Source organism: Drosophila rhopaloa, unplaced genomic scaffold, assembly GCF_018152115.1.
Source record: "Drosophila rhopaloa isolate 14029-0021.01 unplaced genomic scaffold, ASM1815211v1 contig_36, whole genome shotgun sequence".
NCBI lineage: Eukaryota > Metazoa > Arthropoda > Insecta > Diptera > Drosophilidae > Drosophila > Drosophila rhopaloa.
Window position 1 is genome coordinate 1375211 of NW_025335130.1, and position 10854 is coordinate 1386064.

Sequence of the window (10854 nt, forward strand, 5' to 3'; positions counted from 1 at the left end):
CGTAGAATCAGACGGACATGGCTAGATTGACTCTCCTGGTGATGCTGATCAAGAATATATATACTTATAGGGCCTCCTTCACTGCGTTTACTTTTGACTAAATTATAATATCCTCTGCAAGGGTATAAATAGCACTTTCCTTTAGTAAAAAACAAACGCCATCATACACAAAATATTGATGTTTTCTATTACCCACGAAAATATCGAATGGATTCGCTATCCAAAACTTCTTAAAATGCGTCACAAAAATTATTCCTCCATTTCCATTCATTGACTTCTGTTTCTAAATGCAATGGTAATAGTCGATTTTTTTGTACTTTACGTGGAATTACTTCAGATCAGGTTTTTTTTTTGGTTAGTTTCGCTGAGTTTCTTGAATCGGTTAGACAAAATAGGACGAGGTCAAGATTTGTAAATGGTATTGCCAAAATCCAGACAAAAACAAGAGAGAACGCTATAGTCGATAGCCTCGTTTATTAGATACCCGTTACTCAGCTAAACAACTTAATATAAATATGCCTTCTTGTATGTTTTTCGCCGCTCGAATTAGCTCCCGATTTTTATGTTAAAATCGGTACCCAGGTAACACCACGTGGACGCCGTTGATTTGCAACGGGGTCTTTCAAATCAAAATAAAATTTGGGGACCTACGAGTCGCCTTAAGTTGCCAAACTTTATTCAAGTTTGGAATCTCCATGTTCCCCAAAATTTTGTTTATCCGTAACATACGGAAAGCATACTTATGTACTTACTACTAATACTACTAATACTTATTTGACCTTACTAATTAGTTTTTTTTTGGGGGTTTTTGCGTGCAACTATTTAATTTTTTTTTTGTGTTTTTTGTTTTATTTAATTTACTATAAAATTTAATTTAGTTACAATTAAAGAAAATTTTGCATGCAACTATTTAATTTTTTTTTGTTTTTTGATTTTTTGTTTAATTTAAATATATACATACTATAAAAAAAAAAAAACACCGCAATTTCTTTTAATAGAAATCCTTATCGAGAATTAACGTTGACTCTGTTGAGCACCTTGACCAGCTGTTCCAAAGTCAACCGTTTACTCTACGAGTAACGGGTATAATTAATTTTGGGTAATCGTCGTTAATTCTTAGTGTGATTAAAAAATATATAAACACTGGAGAATAAGCCGCAAATCATAGGAATGCTGGAAGCCCTAAGATTCTTATCACCACGCGGAGGACGTAAAATTGTGTCACGGCCTTGCAAAACCCAGGAACAAAATCTACAACAATGGGAGGAATCTAGAGTTGCTCGACGAAAACCATAACCATCATAAACCACCAAGTTTGGAGTTCATGAAACTTCATATCAACAAGCCCCGATTCGTGATTTTTAATGGGGTGTTTGACGATAAAATTAATAAGAGTGGGGATTGAAAGCTGGGGCTAGATCTAGATCTGGGGCTATCCTATTTGGTACAAGAGTGGCTTTATCACTGTAAGCAGCTAAAAAATTTAAGTCCTGTAGATAATTTAAAAAAATATCTTATGTTAAAGCTGAAAATTTTCTACTTTATTGTTAAAATATATTCTGTGAATGTTAGTCTTCACAATTATATATAAAATTTTTGTTTCCGTTTGTTAAGTTATTAATAAATTAAGTTGAAAATCTCGAATGACAGAATAAATTGTATGTTCACTGTAAGCCAAAATTACTTTTTCAGCTTGAATAATTAAAAGGCTTGCAATATCACTGTATTTTATTGACGAGGACACTCCAACGCTCGCACAAAAAAGAAATAATTTAAAAATACACACCTTCATCACCAGTTCAAAGGGATACTTGTAGACGCGAACTGGAGACTGAAACTTTTGCACCATCTTGTTGCTTTTCTGTTATCGGTTTTATTGCTGTTTGGCACAAATTCCGCACTGGTTAAAAATCAATTTTCACTATTGTTATTTTGGAGTACGATCCGGGTCGGAGACCCGCAAATTTTAAGAACAAAATATCGATTTAGATTGAATTTGTTAGAGACAGTTCGCAGCAGTGTTATTCACTTAAAATGTATCTGGTATCTGTTTAAGAGTAACAAACGCCCCTTGTGTGACCGTCTTTTTATCTTACCGATTATAAAAACTGGTTCCTTAACTATGCGATGCCGTTTACACAAAATCATTTAATAACCTATTCAGACATGGCAGCCGCAAAAAACGCATCAACAAAAATTCTGTGTTAGCGTTCAGGGAAGGAACAGACAGTGAAAGTCGAACAGTTGGAATTGGGCCGTTAATAGAAATGGGTACTTAGTTATTTATTTTTGGCAACTAGTTCGACATATGTATGTATGTCCTTAAAAAAGAGTTTTAAATTTTCTGCCCGAAGAAGTGGGCGTAAACCATTTTTAAAAACATACTTGCGCTACATAAGCATCATTAGAATTTGCATGTTCAATCTCAATTGTTTATTCTTTTCAAACAAACCTAGCTTCGTTTCTTTGAAAATAACGAGAGAATTTCTTAAATAATTTTAAAGAAAACAAAAGTATAAGATACAATTTAAAAAGTTGATAAAACGAAAAAAAGTATTGCATTATAATTATGTATGCGAAAAAAAAATAAACTTAGTTTCGGTAATAAAGCTTTTGGCCAATGAAAGCAAATTAATAAATTTGGTCATTATTGAACCAAAACAGTAAAAATTGTTGCTTTTGCAGCCGATTGTGGGATGGAAAATTATCGATATATTGGAGTCGAACCAAAATATTTTTGTAAGATGTTAAATTTAAAGTTTTCTGTAGCTCTAGGCAAACCGGGGTCATGGAAGAACCCGCTTCCATAATTTAACTCCACCTTTACCCATATCCCATGCGCAGTGTGAACCCGGCCTTACAGTGGATACCCCCAATTGCTTAAACTAACGGAAACGCACCATTAACATGTTGCTTTACTTTCGCGTTTATTTTCTGTAGATGTACCCAAGCAGCGAAAATTCAGCTTGACCCCGTAAACGTAGACACGACCGCCAACTTTGGTTTAAGGATCTGTAATGAGTGACTATTAATTAAGTTTTTATGTAGTAGAATAGAAATTGAAATTATTCAATGTCAATAAATGCCTGAGAGGGAGGCACCTACATACAGTGGCTCACAGCTTATTTGACCCACACCTAATTTTCAACATTAAACAGGTATAACTCCTGAACCATAAGAGATACGCATAAAAATAAAACGCAGAAAGGTTAACTGTTGTTTTAACTTCAAAAATATGTTTTCATTTATTTATTCTAGCAAGGAACTTCTTAATTAAACAATAAAAACTACAAATACTGCCTTTTTCAATGTCACAGCTTATTTGACCCAGTTCATCAAATTAATTATAAAAAATTGCATAAAAATATTTTTTTAACTTTTAGTATTTGGTATGTCCTCCCTTTTGGTCCACAACCGACTTCAGTCGATTGGAAATAGATTCGACCAATTTTGTTGAGGTTCCTGGGGTGATTTTAGCCCATTCTTCGAGCAAAGCCGTTTTCAAGTCATTTTTATTGGAAATATTGCGCTCCCGAATTTTTGAGTCCCGCAAAGCTCACAAATTCTCAATAACATTAAAATCGGGTGACTGAGCTGGAGATTTCATTATATTGGGACAATTATATCCCAGCCAATATTGAATAATACCCTACTTATGCTTTGGGTCATTGTCTTGGTAGAACCGAAAACCCTGTTTTATTCCCAATTTCTCAGCACTTTAAAGTAAATTATCCTTAAGGATATTAAGATAAACATTTTTATTCATTATGCTTTCAATAAATTTTAGGTTTCCGACTCCAGCTGCGGACTTACAGGCCCAAACCATAACGTGTCCGCCGTCATGCTTAACGGTGGGTTTTAGATGTTTGTCCTGCAGCTCTGTATTGGCTTTACGCCATAGCTAAGAACGTCCTCGGACCAAATATATTAAATTTTGACTCATCAGCGAAAATTACGTAATATTTTTGGGTCTAAATGTATAGCGTAAAGCCAATACAGAGCTGCAGGACAAACATCTAAAACCCACCGTTAAGCATGACGGCGGACACGTTATGGTTTGGGCAAAGACCAATATAATCACTAAGATGCGTAACGCCCATACATTGGTTTTGCAATATGCAGCTCGTTTTTTGGTGGCGACGAAAATTCCGCTCTCTCCGCTCGCACAAAGTTGAGAGCGTAAAAATCTAAAAATAGAATTGCACGAATAAGGAAGTGTGTATGTGCGCGTATTTGTTCGAGAAGACGATTTTCGTCCAGAAATCATTTCTGGACTGAGAAACTAATTGTGTGTCAAAAGAACTTCTATGATTGAACAGGATGATTATTTATACATACATTAGAGTCAAGCTAACTTATAGACAAAACTCAATTTGTATACCCTTATTTAGTTTCAGTCAAAAGTTTATACGCAAACTAGTCCCTCAGTTTTAAAGCTACATATCTGTTTGAAACTTTCCCAAAAGTTGTCTTTCTATTGCTATATATATATCATATATCATATATATCATATTGCTCCCATAGGAACAGTCGGAAAAAATATTTAATATTTAAATACTATGTAACTACGTTTTTAATTAAATTAAAATCGGATATCTATATCATATAGATCTTAGAGGAAAATATGAGTAAATATGTCAAAGATGCATAAATGAGTACGAGTTTTTTATTTCAAGTTTTTTGTTCTTCTTTGTGCACCTCTTCGTTGATCTTTTCTTGTTAATGTATAGTAAATTATATATTGAATAAAAAGAATAAACATTTTATCTGTTTTCTTCATCATTCACTCCGAAATGTGAATTATGCAAACATGTACTATTTTTTGCTCGCCACTGTGTATATTATATAGTATTAGCATAGGAAATTATTTAAGCATAGGTAAGAAGAGCTATTTTGAGTTTCGGACGAGCTTACTGAAATTTTGTTAAATAATCGAGTAATTAGGACAAGTTTGGCCTAGCGGACGGCAATATTATAATTCTAAAACCACTAGCACAGTTGTTTTAAGCAAAATTCAGAATGGCGGGCAAAATATGGCTAAGGCACATCAACAATTGCTTGCTTTGAAAATCAATATCAAAACTTAGATCAGAAGTTCGTAACTCGTGTTATCGCCGCCAAGCTCTCCATGACCTTGACTGAGTAGTTGACCTGGTGACGATTCATCAAAGTAGCATGTGTAGCATAGGGTGAAGAAGTATTTTTGAAATCCGTAAACACGAGGACCGGCGCGGTCGTCAAGGGCAACTTTAGGTCAGTCTGTTTGGCTCGGGGTCTTAGAAGAAATCTTTTCACGAGCCGTCGATACTCAGCTGTGCCGAGGAAGGCTCGTAATCATTTAATGGATTTCGGAGATGGAATTCTTCAATACGCCCTTACTCGCGCCTCATCCATACGGAGAAGACAACCTCCGATTATAAAACCCAAGTAAGACAGAGAGTTAAAACAGCGTCCACTTCTTTAATCCGATCGTCAATACGGCCGCTTTCAAACTTTGGGCTACTCGAAGCAAATATCGCAGGTGCGTATGGAAGCCTAGAGCAGGGATCAGAAAGTCATCCAAGTCTTCAAACACGTTGGATCTCAACTCTGCTGGGATCACTCGATCCGTAAGCCAAGCAAGCGTTGCACTGCGTTTCATATCCCGAATAGCATCATTCTAAAATGGTTCAACGGTCTGCCTGGAATAGGGAACACTGGGTATTCCTTCCTCTTGTCCTCCAATTCGTCCTGCGTGAACGTGAACTTGAGATCGACAGTTAATATTTAATACGTTTGATCTATTCTGGAGAGGATTTCGTCGATACTGGCCAGAGGGAAGGCAACTTTTACTGTCAACGCATTCAGTTTTCATGCATCCAGAATAAATCAGTCTTTTCCAGGTTCTGATACCACTGCTCCATGGACTCGTGCTCCCCTTAATGACTTCCAGCTCCAGCATCTTGTCGATTTCATCTTTGACTACTTTCTGTTTGGCCGGCGACATGGGATACGGATGATCTTATAAGACTCGAGCCCCTTCTTTCAGCTCGATGACGTGTTTTTCTAGGCTGTTGGATCCAGGGCCATCACGCTTAAAGGTAAAAACTCATCCTCAATCTGATCTAACTACTCCTTATCTTCCGCAGAAAGGGTCCAGAATTCACATGTACCTCGTTTTCGTTTTCCTGGTCCGCGTAGTGCTTCATCTGCCTCACGTTGACTTCTTCTGCTTTAATCACGTTCCTCGTTATTGGCTCCTCTAGGACCGCTGAAACTAGAACAAACGCTCGCCAGAAATTTACTCCGAAGTACACTGCTTGTAATGGCAAAGATAGAACAAGGTTGGTTTACTTCTCCCTTCATACCTTACAGGAAACTCCAAGCGTCAACCTGACGTTGTCTGGATCTCCTGATCCCGTAGCGGTCCCTTGCCTTCTAGACTCTCCTGGAAACCATTCGCATGCCGCTTAGCTTATGATCTGCAAAGATCCTGAAACGTAGTAACGTAGCATACTTTCTTTCACAGGTAAGAATTAAATAGTTTTATCCCTCTATAGACGCTTTTCTACTTTGCGGGATTCATTTTTGGGGGCATACCTCTCGCTTTCGGATCACGCAGTCTGCCGTTTTCCGCGCACTCGGGACACTTGGGAGACACGTTATCGAGTCGACGGCATCGATAGCAAAACATCCGCCTTTCAACGCAATGCCGAAACCTTGGCCCCGCAGTTGCAGCATCAGGTTCTAAACGGAACCCGTACGCGAATCTAGTTCACCTCGAGAACCATGGATTTGCTGCCATGGCGCTCCACGAACTCCTGATGAAACAGAAAGTTCACCTCGGAGTTGCATTCGTCGTCGCCGTCGAACAGCACGTTCCATCGTTTCACCCAGACATTATGGTTCCAGTCACAAGCTTCCGTGCTCTCATACAATCGCTGCTCGTGTCTAAAAAACTCTGCTGCCAGTGGATCTGACGACGTCTTTGATCTACTTCTACTTTCCAAGGAAACCGGCTCTCGTCCAGCAACGCTTGACCAACCCCAGATTCCTGTGCATAGTGGCCATCAGATAAGTAGCTGATTGCCTACCATCCGGAGTTCTGGGCAAACCCCCAGTCACTGACTGCTAAGGCAAGCTAGGCGCACCCTCTCTATCAGTTGCCCATACTACATCTTCGTCACCGCCAAGAAGACCCAACTGGTGGTCGTGCAGATTTTTCAAATCTTTTCCCGTGGACATATCCCCAACAATAATTAAATTCCGGAAATAGTAATAATTGAATCAGAAAAATAACGGAAGGACAAATTAATCGGATAATCAATAACTCAGGGAAAGTAAATAATAAATAAATATAGCAAATAAGAATAAGAGACTGGATCTGATTAGTTAATAATTCCTGACTTCATGAATAATCAAATGGATCATCATTTATCATTTTTTTTCCCAGGAATCCTACCTCTACTAAAGCTACCAATCAATACAAAAAAAAGAGCTCAAATGTCAAGAAATAAATATACAAGTATATTACATTACGCGCTTTTGCACGATTTAACCCCTGTGATGAAAATTTTTGCTTTGCCGCTAGAATGTCAATATTGGTGACTGCTAAATCTGTGACCAGGAGCTTTTGCGCAGCTATATTCCCTGGCAAACCTCCCGCTCTGTTTCTCTCAGTTTTTCCGGCTACTAGTCCAAATCCTTGTGCAATTGCACGTCGGAGGTGCACATCACCGTTTTTGAGCCTGGGCTTCAAATTTCAAAACGACGTTTATCGACGTCTCACAACAGTAACTAAATGTTTTTCAAATACTGAAAACGTAAACGACGTAAATTGTAATTTGGTATGCATATATACAAAAAGCTAAATTTTCCATCTCTGCTCCTGTTATTTTTTGACACTCCTCTTGAAGTTTTTCTCGCAGCATAGGAGCGCTACTTATAGGGTGTTTTCGAATTTTTCGTTCCGAAATTTCCCAAACGTGCTCTATTATATTCAAGTCCGGACTTTGTGGTGGTGAATGTAATTGCCGGGGGGCATAATACAGCAGCCAATCCTTCACTATCTTCGCTGTATGCTTAGGATCATTGTCCTGTTGGAAGATCCAGCTTGGGCCAAGGCATAGTTTGTCCACCGATGACTTCAAATTGTTTTCCAATATGGTCTTATATTGGAAACGATCCATATTACCCTCGATGAACACTCCCGACGCTGCAACTGCTCCCCAAACCATGACACTCCCACCGCCATGCTTTACTGTTGGAATGAGGTGCTTGGGATCCATTCCAGTGTTGGGTTTCCTCCAAACCTTGGCCCTGCCATCATATCCAAAGATGTTCTATTTGGACTCATCAGTAAACAAAACCTTTTTCCAGAACTCATAATCCTTGTTAAGGTGCTCTTTTGCGAACTCCAAACGAAGGGCACGATTTTTCTCACTTATGAGAGGTTTCTTGCGAGGAGTCCTGCTGCGGAATCCTTCTTTGTTTAGAGCCCTTGTTATTGTGCGTGGGTTCACATCAATTTTGGATCTGTCAGCTAGTTTCTGGACCAAACTTGTTGCATGTATCCTAGGGTTTTGGCCAACTTCACTGCGGATGAAGGAGATGTCCCTTCGAGAAAGCTTTTTTGGACGGCCACTGCGCGGCTTACTCTCGAATGTGCTCGATTTTTCGAAGTTTTTATAAATTATTTGAACCGTCGCTTTGCTTAAATTTAACAATTTAGCAATTTCGCCAAATGATTTTTCTTCTTTTCTGTGTTTTATCACCAATTTCCGAACAGGAACAGGAATTTCCTTTCGAGGAGACATTTTCGCGATTGTAACGTGTTCCAAATAATAAAATACAAATAAAGCGAAGCCAAATACCGCGTAAAGCATAATTCAGAAAAGAACGGTACTTTACCGTTAGTTGTAAGCTAAAAGGAATACCAGAAACGGCTGTCTAACGAAACGTATGTAGACTTTTGTCAGTGCCTTTTTTCAGTTTTTGGTTAATAACTTTGAAAGCTATTATTGAATAAAGACGATATTTTGGATTTTGTCTTATAATTAAATTTAAAACCGGACTGCATCATTACTTTTACTGGAAACGCTATAGAACTGGCTAAACTCCAAAAAAGGGATCGTATGTAGACTTTAGTCCGCCACTGTAGTAGTAAGTACCCACTGTATCAAGGCCTCCATAGTGTTAAAGTGCACTTACGTAAACATAAGGTCCCGGCCATTAAACTTAAGCGTTCAAAGGAATTCGATCATCCGAAAATGCCTATAGCCCAACATATGTGAACTGCAAGTGTCAGCATATTCACATGGCCTGACAGCACACACTCGCAATGCATGCACATACAACTTTAGTTACGCTCACGCTTTTACCAGCTTTATATCTGAGCATAGACATTCTTATGTACATGGTCTTTGGCCACTGTACAGCCGCGAGCCACTCAGTTTGTAATACATTCTGAATGAAACCACGAAACGATAAATCACCCATGTAGACAAATTATTATTCTTCTTTTTTAAAATTTAAAATATTTGGAAAAAATTTGGAGAGCACCAAACAAAAGTCTAAGTGAGTAAAGTTTGAGTGAAGGGTGGACGCTGAGGTGTCAATTAAAAATACAAGAGAAGAACAAACCTCCTCCTGTGTGGTGTCCAAAAGTTACAAGCCTAGCTTGATCATTTCAAATTAAGTCTCGAGAAGCAACACCCTAACATCACTACTTGGCAAAAATCAAAGTTATAGATAAAACAAGAAATGAAGCAACTTTGACAAATTACAAAATTTGCAGTTATTACAAAACGACTACATTTCAATTTCTATGCTTATATTACTAAAAACAATAAAGTTATATCGATTAGCTCTGCATTTTGCCATCGTTTCTATGGCCGATTTGTAATTGGATATAGTAAATAATAAAGTAAATAATTACTATAACTCCAAGTCAAGAACTGGAATCAACAGACCAGAAATAGGCTTTGCAGAAGAAGATTCAGAATCTAATAAAAATATTGGCATTAAAGAAAAATATCTACACGATTTCATTTCAATTTAATTTAATTTATTAATGACTTTAGTCATGATGCTTCTCTAACACCTTCAAATAAGACCATACATTTTGTTTCGGTAGATGAAGGAGCAACTGATTTTTGTTTCATAGTACTCCAGGAAATTTAACAATTTCCAAACATTTTAAATATATATCCGTAGTACTATAACTCCAAGTCAAGAACTGGAATCAACAGACCAGAAATAGGCTTTGCAGAAGAAGATTCAGAATCTAATGAAAATATTGGCATTAAAGAAAAATATCTACACGATTTCATTTCAATTTAATTTAATTTATTAATGACTTTAGTCATGATGCTTCTCTAACACCTTCAAATAAGACCATACATTTTGTTTCGGTAGATGAAGGAGCAACTGATTTTTGTTTCATAGTACTCCAGGAAATTTAACAATTTTCAAACATTTTAAATATATATCCGTAGTACTTCTCCTATCAGTCTCATTCCCAGCCTTCAGAATCGACATACCCTATAAGAATATTATCCACTTTAAGATTCCTTTTGAATGATTACTTCGAGTCAACAGTTCCTTTTGGGTATCTTAAAACTCGTTTAAGACATTGCCATTTGTTATTATTATTAGTATACCGGCTTATAACGTGTACACAACATTATGTACATTAAACAGCCAATCAAATTCCTACATGGTGCTTCACATGATTCTTTAGCTTGCAAGTCCTCATAATTTAGTTTGCTTGGGAGGGGTACTAAGTGGATTACAATCTTCCATATTATATTCAGTCATTTGAAACGTATTAAACGTTTTAAATTTAGAAATACTTTCGGAATTACTGGTGGCAAT

General features: G+C 37.4%; 1 protein-coding gene across 2 annotated transcripts in view; it reads right to left on the reverse strand.

Moving 5' to 3' along the window:
* The window catches only part of LOC108037157 (protein real-time), a 29342-nt gene extending 27265 nt beyond the window's left edge, over nt 1-2077 (reverse strand). The window contains exon 1 of one of the 2 annotated variants that reach the window (XM_017113667.2): nt 1787-2076. In XM_017113667.2, coding sequence (XP_016969156.1) covers nt 1787-1849 — 63 coding nt within the window. In that variant the 5' untranslated portion in view covers nt 1850-2076. Of the gene's footprint in view, nt 1-1786 lie in introns of both variants that reach the window. The other variant, XM_017113669.2, reaches the window with a different exon arrangement.
* Nucleotides 2078-10854: the final 8777 nt, after the last annotated feature.